General features: G+C 40.6%; 1 protein-coding gene across 1 annotated transcript in view; it reads left to right on the top strand.

Annotated features, from left to right (window-relative positions):
• LOC126175456 (choline transporter-like protein 1) overlaps window positions 1-14,693 on the top strand; it is a 513,527-nt gene that overhangs the window by 463,706 nt on the left and 35,128 nt on the right. Inside the window, exons 10-11 of the mRNA XM_049922260.1 lie at window positions 4,524-4,643; window positions 9,509-9,634. Of these exons, the coding sequence (XP_049778217.1) occupies window positions 4,524-4,643; window positions 9,509-9,634 (246 nt within the window). The remainder of the gene's footprint in view (window positions 1-4,523; window positions 4,644-9,508; window positions 9,635-14,693) is intronic.

Raw genomic sequence — 14,693 nt, 5'->3', positions numbered from 1 at the left:
CCCTAGATCTTGAGAAATATTTTGACATGGTCCCTCACGAGACTATTTGTAAAATGCTTCATGATTGTAGCACTCCTTGCATACGTGTGTAATGTATCCATAGCTTCTACTGTTGTGTTATGAATGATGTTCACTGCACAGCAAAAATTTTGTTTCCTTTTCCAGTTAACCCTTTAACTGCTTTGGATGTGTTAATTCACGCACCTTTGTACCTGTCCCTGTGTGCTCCGAACGTGTTTCATGCGCCACCAGTCCTTCTACCTGGTACTCTCAACGTGTCTACATGTAAACACGTTCAGAGTACCAGGTAGAAGGACTGGTGGTGCACATAAACACGTTCAGAGCACACAGTGACAGGTACAAAGGTAAACGCACTAACACGTCCAGAGCAGTTAAAGGGTTAATGTTAATGAGCATTAAGAGTCTGCACAGTGACAGCAGATATTTAATACACACCCCACCCTTGGACAACATTATATGCTGATGATGTGTTTTGTGCAAAACTTACCAAGATCTTAGACATTGGACCATTAGGTCAATGAATCATTTTAACAATATAGCATTGAGATTAAACGAAAAGAAAATTGATTATCTGGAATGTGGATGTCTGGCTAGTGACCCCATTATAGTGATCCAACCAGTGAACAAAACTGTACAGTGTAAATATCTCAGCTCTCTTACAACTCTGGATGATGAGATGTTCCCATGTACTTGACCATGAGTTACTGCTACACAGCTGAAATGGTGAAAAGCTGCTAGAGTACTATTTGACCAGAAAGTACTCAACCATCTTAAGCAGTAAGATTATAGATCTACTAACAATCCACTTTATACACTGCAAGGCGCGTACGCCTTCTCCTCCTAAAATAACGTGGCATAACTAATCTGTGTCGATACTGCTGCATGTTCGGCTGCTCAATGACTGACGCTGTCTTACTAGAAACGTCACTTATGTAGCTGCCAGTTATCAGACTGCAACTTCCGGTCACCTCAGCGAGCCAAATCCCTTATCTACTTCTGCTCTGGGAGCAATAGTGTGCTTGACGCTAAGTAATACTAGTAGCGTCACACTAGAACACCCAGTGGGCAATGCAAAGTACCTAGAACGGTGCACATAGTACACTATCATATCGAAGATATATATCGTAGCAACTGGCAGCAAATGAATGTTCATATATATATGTTGTTGTTGTTGTGGTCTTCAGTCCTGAGACTGGTTTGATGCAGCTCTCCATGCTACTCTATCCTGTGCAAGCTTCTTCATCTCCCAGTACCTACTGCAACCTACATCCTTCTGAATCTGCTTAGTGTATTCATCTCTTGGTCTCCCTCTACGATTTTTACCCTCCACGCTGCCCTCCAATGCTAAATTTGTGATCCCTCGATGCCTCAGAACATGTCCTACCAACCGATCCCTTCTTCTAGTCAAGTTGTGCCACAAACTTCTCTTCTCCCCAATCCTATTCAATACCTCCTCATTAGTTACGTGATCTACCCACCTTATCTTCAGCATTCTTCTGTAGCACCACATTTCGAAAGCTTCTATTCTCCATATATATATATATATATATATATATATATATATATATATACCTAAAAACAAAGATGATGTGACTTACCAAATGAAAGTGCTGGCAGGTCGACAGACACACAAACGAACACAAACATACACACAAAATTCAAGCTTTCGCAACAAACTGTTGCCTCATCAGGAAAGAGGGAAGGAGAGGGAAAGACGAAAGGATGTGGGTTTTAAGGGAGAGGGTAAGGAGTCATTCCAGTCCCGGGAGTGGAAAGACTTACCTTCTGGGGAAAAAGGACGGGTATACACTCGCACACACACACATCGTCAGGAAAGAGGGAAGGATAGGGAAAGACAAAAGGATATGGGTTTTAAGGGAGAGGGTAAGGAGTCATTCCAATCCCGGGAGCGGAAAGACTTACCTTAGGAGGAAAAAAGGACAGGTATACACTCGCACGCACACACACACATATATATATATAGTCATTCCAATCCCGGGAGCGGAAAGACTTATCTTAGGGGGAAAAAAGGATGGGTATACACTCGCGCACACACACACACACACACACACACACACACACACACACACACACACACACACACACACACACACACACACACATATCCATCCACACATATACAGACACAAGCAGACATATATAGAGGCAAAGAGTTTGGGCAGAGATGTCAGTCGAGGCGGAAGTGCAGAGGCAAAGATGTTGTTGAATGACAGGTGAGGTATGAGTGGCGACAACTTGAAATTAGCGGAGATTGAGGCCTGGTGGATAACAGGAAGAGAGGATATATTGAAGAGCAAGTTCCCATCCCCGGAGTTCGGATAGGTTGGTGTTAGTGGGAAGTATCCAGATAACCTGGACGGTGTAACACTGTGCCAAGATGTGCTGGCCGTGCACCAAGGCATGTTTAGCCACAGGGTGATCCTCATTACCAACAAACACTGTCTGCCTGTGCCCATTCATGCGAATGGACAGTTTGTTGCTGGTCATTCCCACATAGAATGCGTCACAGTGTAGGCAGGTCAGTTGGTAAATCACGTGGGGTCCACCTAACCTTCGTAACCTCTTAGTTCATCCCTATGAAATCCCCAAACCACCTTCCCTACCCTCTGGCTCCTACCCTTGTAACCGCCCCCGATGTAAAACCTGTCCCATGCACCATCCCACCACCACCACCACCACCTACTCCAGTCCTGTAACCCGGAAGGTGTACACGATCAAAGGCAGAGCCACGTGTGAAAGCACCCAAAAAATCAAAGATGGAAGCACAGCTATCCCCCATTGCCATGGTTCCCCCCTCTGAGATGTCAGTGTCTGTTGGTGAATCAGTATCTGGATGACTTGGGATGGGTTATTTACCATGACCCAGTAGGTTTCTTTTTTGCTGTCATGTAATATTTAGTATCATTTTTTTATTTTCTCAAGGAAAGGACAGTGGCTCTATACAGCTCAGAAAGATAAGCAGCAATGATGAAACAAGAACTAGCACTGCATGAGATGAAAATAAAAATTTTGCGCTGGTTTGTGTGTTCATAGTGCTGAACTGTATGAAGAATGAATATGTAACAGGAGGGATGAGAGTGATAGTAATCACCTACAGGTTAAGAGAACATGCTTGAAATAGTATTAGCACAGCATCCGAAGTGAAGCAAATCCATGGCAAAAACTTCCCTCACTTACAACCCAAGAGTTAGTTGAACCTGTAAAGTTATAGTTGATTTTTTATTGATGTGTATAACCTACTTTGTCCTTCAGAGGCCTTTGATATTGAAGGTATGACAGCTATCAAAGTGGAGGTATCATCAGTTATTAACAGTTTTGATATAAGTGGAAGTTTATATGCTGTCACTAGTGAGCTGGAGATCAGTGACTTGGAATTTGACACTGAACAGGACTGGGTGAAATCAATAGGAGGAAAGGTGTTTAGAGTCTTGGAGGAATGAAAACCGGATGACTTGGCCTTAGGTCCAGATGTAGAGTTACAAGTGATGGTAAGGGCACTGGAGAACATGATAAAGTCCTCATCCATTCTTACTTTCTGAACTTCCTTCAATCTGTAAACTGCACATACCCAGTAAACAAACAGGTGTAAAGCAGCTATGATTCCTTTCTCCTCCTACAGTGACAGGGAAATTAGGTGCCACTACTGTAGCTTCCAGGGCACATGGAAATTAAGGGTTGCTAGGAACAATTCATCTAGTAGGTCAAGAAACAGATGAACACAAGTGTGCTATGTAAGTGCCCATGTCCTTGAATGGAACTTCACAAATAAGAAGTTGTTTGGGTAAGACTATAGTTTCCCATTTGCATAAGAAATGAGGTGGTAGCTTTGGAATCAGCAGGATATTTGTACAAATGGTGTTCAGTGATATGAAGGCCATGGACATTGGGGGGAGGGGGGGGGTTGGCTGCTGTATAGGGAGATGGTATCAATAGTATATAGTAGGGAGCCAGCTGGTAATAGATTAGGAATGTGGAGAGGAAATGGAGGATGTGATTGGTGACATAGAAAGACACTAAGGTAGAATTGTTAAGATGTGTGTGTCAACTAGGGAGGAAATTCTTCCTGAAGGCATAGTAATATTCAACAAAAGATCTTTCAGTGTGATTAAGTTTGTAGATTTTTGTAAGCATATAAGGAAGTGTGTGTAAAAGAGTGAGATCTGAGCTTGCATTGAAGGTTATCCTGGACTAGGAAAGTTTGCTTATGGCTTTCTAAAAATCTCCACCCACATAATAACCACCTACCATCAACAATACCTCCAGTTAAATAGTTTCTTTTTGTTCTGACAAGTTAAAAGTATTAAAAAAAAATCAAACCTATTTTTCACTTATGTTTATATCAGTCCAGCTGGATGTTTGTTTTATTGTTTTAGCAGTTAATGATTAGATGCTCATTTCAGTACCCTTCTTTCTCAGCAAGTACTTATTTATCAAACTGTTTATTTGTATTGCATTTCATGTTATTTTCCTTTTACTTCTAGGTTATCATATGTCTAATTATACTTGTGATGAGGAAACGCATTAAGCTGGTGATTCAGCTGTTTCGTGAAGCTGGAAAAGCAGTTGCTAGCATGCCGATGTTGTTATTTGAACCTCTCATTGTAAGTACTTCATCAGAAAATACTTTTCCAATTCAAATTTCCATTCCAGTTTTTATTTAATTGCCAATAATATTCAAAGTCACTAACAAGAAGTGTTTTCAGATGGATTCTATTCAACCGTGTATGAATTGGTGTCTTGAGTAGGAATGTTTATATTATTCTTAAGTAATACTTACATTTGTCTTAGTACCATAATAATCTTTTAAATACAGCAAAACAGAGAATATCTTTGATCTGTTTGATGAATGCAGGAGAAACTGTTAAAACCATAGAGAACATTTTTGTTTATGAGGAAGGCCTTCCTTGGTGCCTAGAACCTGAATTGGGTAAGAGAGCTAGTCTTACATGCTAGGTGGAAATTGAGCTAGCAGTTTGCTGCATTGTACCCCAAAATAATCATAACCTTCTGGTTTGCAGCCAATGGAGGGCTTAAAGCAAAGACTTAGACAATTATCTGAGAATCTTGGTTGCAGATTTTTTGACCTCTGCTGAAAATTGTAAGGACCCCTCTCTCTTGTAGTATGTCAGCCATGCATTACTCATGTGAAGTGGCTGCTACAGTAGCAGAGTACTTGTGTCATACAAAAGTTTATATTAGGGTGGAGTAATCGTTCCAATGGCTGGATAAATTAACTGTTCTTCATTGTAGACTGTTGATAGAGAATGTTAATATAGTGTTAATTAACTGCAAGAGCGTCCATAGAAAGGTCCCAGAACTAGTCTTTCTTATAAATAGTAATAATGCCCATATAGTAATGGGAACATAAAGTTACAGAAACAAGATGTGTATAGTAAATGAAATTTAAATTCTTATTTGAATGTAGATTACAAAGATTATGCTGGATGCTAGTCACAGGAGCAAGCCACCTGACAATGTGTGGTGGAAAGTACTTGTGGTATTTCTATCTGATCCCCCTTCCTTGATCCTTTAACAAATAGTATGTGGGAAGAAAGATTGCTAGTAAATCTCTGTCTTAACTATAGTTTCTTGAAATCTCTTTTGGTCATTTCATGACATGTATGTGGAAGAAAGTAATACATTGTCCAACTCTGAGACTCTCTAGGAATTTCACTATTTGTGAAAAGATTGGCAGTTGACTCACAACATAAGCAAATGTAACACATGTGTATACATAGTTGGATAGACTCATTATTGTTCAATTACATGATTTTTGAACAATCACTGGAAGCAATCACATCCATTATACACTCCTGGAAATGGAAAAAAGAACACATTGACACTGGTGTGTCAGACCCACCATACTTGCTCCGGACACTGCGAGAGGGCTGCACAAGCAATGATCACACGCACGGCACAGCGGACACACCAGGAACCACGGTGTTGGCCGTCGAATGGCGCTAGCAGCGCAGCATTTGTGCACCGCCGCCGTCAGTGTCAGCCAGTTTGCCGTGGCATACGGAGCTCCATCGCAGTCTTTAACACTGGTAGCATGCCGCGACAGCGTGGACGTGAACCGTATGTGCAGTTGACGGACTTTGAGCGAGGGCGTATAGTGGGCATGCGGGAGGCCGGGTGGACGTACCGCCGAATTGCTCAACACGTGGGGCGTGAGGTCTCCACAGTACATCGATGTTGTCGCCAGTGGTCGGCGGAAGGTGCACGTGCCCGTCGACCTGGGACCGGACCGCAGCGACGCACGGATGCACACCAAGACCGTAGGATCCTATGCAGTGCCGTAGGGGACCGCACCGCCACTTCCCAGCAAATTAGGGACACTGTTGCTCCTGGGGTATCGGCGAGGACCATTCGCAACCGTCTCCATGAAGCTGGGCTACGGTCCCGCACACCGTTAGGCCGTCTTCTGCTCACGCCCCAACATCGTGCAGCCCGCCTCCAGTGGTGTCGCGACAGGCGTGAATGGAGGGACGAATGGAGACGTGTCGTCTTCAGCGATGAGAGTCGCTTCTGCCTCGGTGCCAATGATGGTCGTATGCGTGTTTGGCGCCGTGCAGGTGAGCGCCACAATCAGGACTGCATACGACCGAGGCACACAGGGCCAACACCCGGCATCATGGTGTGGGGAGCGATCTCCTACACTGGCCGTACACCACTGGTGATCGTCGAGGGGACACTGAATAGTGCACGGTACATCCAAACCGTCATCGAACCCATCGCTCTACCATTCCTAGACCGGCAAGGGAACTTGCTGTTCCAACAGGACAATGCACGTCCGCATGTATCCCGTGCCACCCAACGTGCTCTAGAAGGTGTAAGTCAACTACCCTGGCCAGCAAGATCTCCGGATCTGTCCCCCATTGAGCATGTTTGGGACTGGATGAAGCGTCGTCTCACGCGGTCTGCACGTCCAGCACGAACGCTGGTCCAACTGAGGCGCCAGGTGGAAATGGCATGGCAAGCCGTTCCACAGGACTACATCCAGCACCTCTACGATCGTCTCCATGGGAGAATAGCAGCCTGCATTGCTGCGAAAGGTGGATATACACTGTACTAGTGCCGACATTGTGCATGCTCTGTTGCCTGTGTCTATGTGCCTGTGGTTCTGTCAGTGTGATCATGTGATGTATCTGACCCCAGGAATGTGTCAATAAAGTTTCCCCTTCCTAGGACAATGAATTCACGGTGTTCTTATTTCAATTTCCAGGAGTGTATATCTGGGAGTATGCATATGGATTGGCATAAAAATTGAATGATCACATCAAACTGACTGTAGAAAATCAAATACCAGGCAGAAATTCACTGGAAGAATCTTCAGGATATATAGTTCATCTACAAAGAAAGTGCAGTAGCTTACAAAACACTTGTTTGACCAATGCTTGAGTATTGCTCTTTAGTCTGGGTCCCTTGCCAAATAGAACTCATACAGGAAATACAGAAGATCCAAAGAAGGGCAGTGTGTTTCACCTCCAGAGTTATACACTACAGGAGAGACATTGTGCATCACAATGTGATTTACTGTTAAAATTCTGAGAGTGTATGTATCTAGAAAAATTAATCAACAATGTCCTTCTTCCATCCCACAACTCATGAAAAGATCACATAGGTAAAATTAGAGGGATACTTGCTCATATGAAGCCTTACAAACATTCTTTTTTTGTGCACACTATAATCAACTGGAACAGGTGAGGGGAGAAGTCACCATCATACACAAAGCTCCCACTGCCATACATTATAAGATTGTATGGAAAGAATAGATACAGATGTTGGTTATAGTTTATAAAGGTTATAAACAATGTAATGAGTGAAGATAGCTGCTCATTGTATAGAGGAAATGCTCGCTCTCTCTCTCTCTCTCTCTCTCTCACACACACACACACACACACACACACACACACACACACACACACACACACACACACACCTATATACAGAGCTACATTTTGTAAGAACTGCAGTCTGGTGAGACCTTTAGGTATTTATATGCTTGTTTTTACAAGAGTAGTTACTAATTGTGACAGAAGTGGTGTCTGATGAATGAAATTTCGTTAGTCAGTCTAAGATGTTTCACTCATTGTTTATGTTCCTATTCACCACTCATTTGCCTTCCCCCATAATGTGATTGGTTATCTTTACTCATTCCCAATATCAAATTAAAGTTATTATTTATTCAGCCTTATAAACAGCATTAATATAAAGATTATAATAGATAAAAGAAAAACTACAAGCTTTCAGAACTGGATCTGAATGGCTGTATTTAAAAGAGCCACAAAAGATTTAGTGTAATCTTAATGGTGCATATGCCACATGGTGAAAGTCAACATGAAATTAAATTATTATTGCAAGTGAGTGTATGGTAACTGGGACGTCTGTTGAGAAAGGATTGCAATTGCAGATCAATGGCACAAATCTAATTTTGTTCCAATGGACAATTGTAAATAAATAATGAGACTTTGAAACTACTATTTTTAGTGGAAAGTCCCTTCTGGAACCAAGGAACATAGATTTTTTAGGTGTTCTATCATTCTTGAGCACACCAAAACATCAGAGACAGAGTTTTACAATGAAACTAATAATTGTAAATAATTGTCTTAATTCCATTGTTATAAACAGGTCTAAAAATCCTGTCCTTGAGTATCCATATTTCTGTAAAATTGATTGTGAAATGAACTCCCCCCCCCCCCCCCCACACACACACACAGAGAGAGAGAGAGAGAGAGAGAGAGAGAGAGAGAGAGATATCAAACAGCAAATGTCATGAGAAAAGATCCTTAATACCATTTTAATGGTCATCAATTTCTTCAGAGATTTTACTTTTAAGAAAATCATTTACTTTCTTAATTCACATGAGGAAGTGGAACTCACAATTTACTGAATGTACGTGTCTAATACTACAATTGTCTCCTCTGAGCTGACTGCTCTGATTTTTGATTAAATGATTAAAATGCTTGCTAGATGTGTGCTGTCACATAACATTTGGTCACCTTGTTTCATAACTAAATAATTGTAATCCTTGATAGACTTCCTAGAGAATTATTGATTTTTTTCATGCCTAGAAAAAGTTTTTTTTTTTTTTTTTTAATAAGGGAGGGAATTAGTGCATGTCAGGCAGATGAAGTGAGGTCATTTACACTAGTGATTTTTTTTTTTTAATACATCATGTCTGCCAGTCTTGCATTGTAAAGATGCACGAGAAAATCTGTTTACACAGTTGCAAAGTATCTAACAAATCTGAAATTAACATAGATATTTTAAAATCAGAGTTCCACTAATCAAAAACCGCATGCATAAGTTTATAATGTGTTTCCTTAATTAGATAATTTGACATTTAATGGCCATTTTATAATTTGGATAATGTTTAATACTTTTCTTTTTTTATTCATATAGTAATATATCTTATTATGAAATAATTGTGAGCAAAGGGTTATCTGTGTTTTCTTGTCAATAGACATTTGTTATGCTGGGGCTTGTGGTGGCAGCCTGGATTTACTTTTGCCTTCTTATTGAGAGTTCTGGAGATCTCAAAGAGGGTGAAAACCATAAAATGTACTATAAGAAGGATGTTATAATGAAGGTAAGTGATTAATTTCATTATTTGTCAAGTGTAGCTGATTTATTAATTAGTGAGCTGTGCGTTCTATTGTTTTTATTTTTATATCTTACTATGAGGTGGAACAAATCAGTTTTACATTTGTACTCATTTTCTCAGTGAAAAAAAAAATACAGACAAATGCTGATCTTTTACATGATTGTCTTAAGCTGTCTTTTGCTTTGTTTTTATGTACAGTGATTTATCCTTCACTATGTTCAATATCTCTCTCTCTCTCTCTCTCTCTCTCTCTCTCACTCACTCACTCACTCACACACACACACACACACACACACACACACACACACACACACACACACAAAATCATATTACTACATGTTCAGCAACATTGAAGCCTATGCTAAAAACGTTGAACCACCTTGTGCAACCTATAGATCTGTTCAAACAAAATACCTGAAAAGTAGGCTGAAGATTAATTGACTGCAAAAGATATAATTAAAAGTAGGAAATGTTAGTGAACTGCAGCCATAGAGTATTGAATAACTTTATCATGTTCTTGTTGATACATCAGCAATATCTTGTGAGCTTTTCTAAGCAAAATATAATTTCAATCTACATTGCTCACTGAGTGTTGGTCATGTTGGAGAGAATATTTCCTGTAGAAGTATGTAACCTAGAAAATTAGTTTTGTTGCTTAATACTATACTCCATCTGTAGGGCAGATTAGAGAAAAAATGCGGAAGGCACAGGGGGATGACAGTTAAGGATAGGCAAGGCAAAAGCAAGCATAATATGAATGTCATTCCGAATTTGCTGTGGTGCAGGCAAATGAAGTCATATGTTAAGAGAATGAAATGAGACTCATGTAATGGGATGGGGAAAGGGGGAAGCATGAGCAAGAGAGAACAGAAGAAGGGGGAGACTGCGGGCAGCACAACATTTTTTTTGTGGGGTGGGGTGGAAAGGGGGGTGGGGATAGAGGCCAGGATTAAGAGAACATGATGTTGAAAGGGACAGGGGAATACAGATGGCACAGGTTGTGAAGTAGACATTGAAGTTGAGTATGATAATATGGACAGTAACATGCTGTGTCAACAGGATAATCAATTTACTATTCACCCTGTTTTGGTGGTAATCATTCATTTGGGTGAACAACTGGTTATTTATCATGTCCCCATAAAAGGGGACTCATGTTGTAAGTGCTTGGGGACAGGAATGGTATAAGGATGGACTACAATATTTTGTAGATTTTGTGAACAGCAGATTAGTGCTTTGTGTGAGGGGGCAAGGATTTTGGAAAGGATGTTAATTTCAAGAATTCTGAAAGGTAATCAGAACCCTGGTGGAGGATGTGATGAAGCTGTTCTTATCCTGAGTAATACTAGATAATAAGAGAGGAACTTCTTTGCAGATGGCTAATGGGGCCTGCATACTACGTCAAAGTCAAAGGTTGTGCTGGTGGTAGCATAGCTACTGCGTGTACACCCAAGCTGGAGTGTCTTGACAGAGGAGCCAGACAAAGTGTGTCCCACAACATAGGGTGGGATGGGGAGCCTAGAGGGATGGTGAAGCCAGTTTTCCTAAAGGAGTAAGTCTGATATAAATCATGACTGAGTATCTTCCAGGGTAAGAATATTTTCTGTACTAAGTGTCCACAGCCTCCTTGACAGTGGAAGTTAGGGCATTCTACTGTCCTTGGAGCAGGAAATAGTTCCAAAAGGCAGAAGAACCATTAGTTGGTTAATGGCATTAGAATGCAGAAGGCAAGATGACCCAAAAGGCAGAAGAACCATTGTTTGGTCAATGGCATTAGGATGCAGAAGGCAAGGGGAAAGCACTGCACTGAAGTTGCATGCCTCCATTCAATGTAGAACTATACGAGTTTCTATTCTCTCATTTAGATCTGGGGGAGAGGGAGATACCTTGAACACTGCTGTGACTAGAAAGCATGACTGCTCTGGAAAGGTGAAAGTATATGACAACAAAGTTTGAATTACCACATGGAATGTGCACAGTTTTATATGGCTTGGAAGCTTACAAATGTGGAGGCAGAGAGATGCAGGCTGAAAGCAGACATTCTCGGAGTAAGCGAAGTAAGGTGGCCTATATCTAGGATTCACAGTATGAAGGAGGAACCCTATACTGTTCTGGTGGAACTGATACTAAACATAGATATGAAGTTGCCATACTTGTGTTATAAATGACAGTGAAATCATTTCTCAATTTTATTCAACTTGATGTTCACGTAATGTTATTAAGGTTACAAATGTCACATCGAGCTATGAAAATTATTCAGTTTCATGCCCCAATATAAGATAAAGATGTGAAGAGGTAGAATCTTTCTATGACACCTACAGTGACACAATGAAACACACAAAAAAGATGATACTACACTGGTCATGGGCGTTTTTAACTCAAAAACTGGCTCTCAGGCAGAAGGTAATGCTGTTGCTATGATCTTGGAGAACGAAACACAAGAGGAGACAGATTGGTGCAGGTTTGTACAGAACATGAATTTTTTCTTTCTAATACATTTTTCAAACTTCATGCTAGGAGGCTACACACATTGATGTCACCTCCTGGTAGTGAAGAGAAGACCGTCAGAAATCAGATTGATTTTATTCTGGCAAAACAGAAACTACGAAAATATGTGAAATCCATTAAAACCTGTCCTGGTGCTGATATCAATAGCAATCACAATCCAGTAGTAATGGACTTTAAAGTGCAACACATAAGAGGCATTAAGATATCAATGTACATAGGTACAAGAAAATTAGCAATTTCAAAAGTGAGAACTTATGTTTGACGCTGCTCTGGAGGGAAAAGTAAAATCAATAGAAGAGACTCAGCCTATAGAAGCAGAAGGAAAGTTGCATTGGGTTCAACACCATCAACAAAAGGCAGAACTGGATAACTGATGAAATTCTGGAGTTTATGAATGAAAGAAGACTATGTAAAACAAAGGATCCCATAAAAGACAAAAACCTATGTACTGACATACCTAGACAGAAGTGAGCAAATCATGGATGCCTGACAAATGTAAAGAATTTGAGACATTTCAAGAGAGATAAGATTAACTTATATAAGAAGGTGAACTAGTTGGGTGACCCTTAATGGAAGCAACATGGACAAATACTGAGGAATGCAAATCATAGGAGTTGAAGGAAAACTCAAAAGATGGATGGAATATATTGAAGTCGTTTTCAGAAACAATACAGGTGATCCTCCTCCACCTGATGCAAGAATCAGTTAAGTCAGTCATAAAATCACAGACATTGTACATACTATTAAACTGGAGAAATATGGTAAAGCTAGCAGTTCATATGGAGTTTATACTGAAGTTATTGAAGTTTACTGAAGTTATTGAAGTTTTAGCTGAAAAGAAGTCAATTGGCCTCAGCCTCCTACCATTGTTTTCAATGTTATCTATGCATCAGGAAAGATATCTTGTAACTGACTGAGATAAACTTTTATACCACTGTCAAAGCACACTAACTCCTCACAGTGTGATGATTATTGTATGATCAGTTTGATGTCTTCATGAAGGTGGTGGTGATGATGATGTCTTATGTACTCAAAATATTTCTGAAAATCATACACACACAGATTTACAAGAAATGTGAATCCCAAATGTACATGATCCAGTTTGGCTTTGGAAATGGGTTTGGAAGTCGCGAAGCACTCTCTGTGACCTACTAGTGCAGAGGCGCAGACGTATGAATGTCAGTATGTACGCTTGTTTCTTCTTCTTCTTCTTCCATTGGCACTACATCCCAGGATGGGACTTGGCCTCCTCAATAATTTTCTGCCATTTCTCTCTGGATTTCGCCGTGGACCTCCAGTTATGGCAATCGAATCTGGCAGTGTCTTCTCAAACCTCGTCACTCCATCTCAACCTAGGTCGTCCTCTTGCTCTTCTTCCTCCAGGTTCACTGCAGCAGGCTTTCCTTGCGGGATTTGTCTTGTTGAGTCACATCACATGTCCAGCCCATCTCAGTCTACACAGCTTTATGAACTTTACCACATCAACCTCCTTGTAGCAGTCATGAAGTTTGTCATTTCTTTGCCTTCTCCAGGTCCCATTTTCATATATAGGTCCAAAATTCCTCCTCAATATATTTCTTTCATGTCCTTTCAGTTTGTTTTCACCCTGCTTCTTAAATGTCCAGGTTTCTGAGGAATATGTAAGTACTGGGCATATCAGCATTTTGTGAAGTCTGCACTCAGTCCCTCATGATATAAGCTTGGATTTAAAATGTCGCAATATTCCAAAGTTACACCGGTCAGAAGCAATTATGTGAGCCATAATTTCAGTATAGGAGGTGCCATTTGCTTCTATCTTTAAGCCCCGATAGGTGAAATATTCCACTTGCTCAAATGTCATTCCATCAAGGGTTATTGCGGGCTGTAAGGGTTGGTTAGTACCATTATACATATAATTCATCTTTCCTTCATTAATTCTCAGGCCCATCTTCTCTGCACTCATTTTTAGAGCTGAAAATGCACTTTGTAGATCTCTAAAGTGTTCTGTTCATTAAATCCAAGTCATCTGCATATCCCAGCAATTGTACAGACTCAGAGTAGATATAGTTCCTCTTGTCTGAATACCCAATTCGCATACCAATTTTTCAAGCATCAGGTTCAAAAGTAGGCACGAAAGCCCATCTCCTTGCCTTATCTCAGTTTGAGTGGGAAACTGAGGTGATAGCCTTGACTGCACTTGCATGGTACACTGGGGATACTTTAGGGTGATCTCTGTTAAATGCACCAATTTTCCAGGCACTCGAACTTCCTGGATTGCCTCATAAAGTTTGGCCTGATTTACTGTGTCATATGCAGATTTAAAGTCAATCAAAAGATGGTGCACACCAACATTGAATTCATTGATCTTTTCTACTATTTGTCGGAGAGTAAATATCTGGTTTACAGTTGACATTCCTGGTCTGAACCCGCATTGATAGCTTCCGATAATATCTTCTGCCATAGGTGAAAGTCTGCTAAACAGGATATTTGATAGTACTATATATATAATATTAAAAGTGTTATGCCTCTGTAGTTACTGCATTCAAATAGATCTCCTTCT

Source organism: Schistocerca cancellata, chromosome 3 (genome assembly GCF_023864275.1).
Source record: "Schistocerca cancellata isolate TAMUIC-IGC-003103 chromosome 3, iqSchCanc2.1, whole genome shotgun sequence".
In the NCBI taxonomy this organism is placed as follows: Eukaryota; Metazoa; Arthropoda; class Insecta; order Orthoptera; family Acrididae; genus Schistocerca; species Schistocerca cancellata.
The sequence above is the reverse complement of the archived record's forward strand: the minus strand, read 5'-3'. Positions and strand labels throughout refer to the sequence as shown.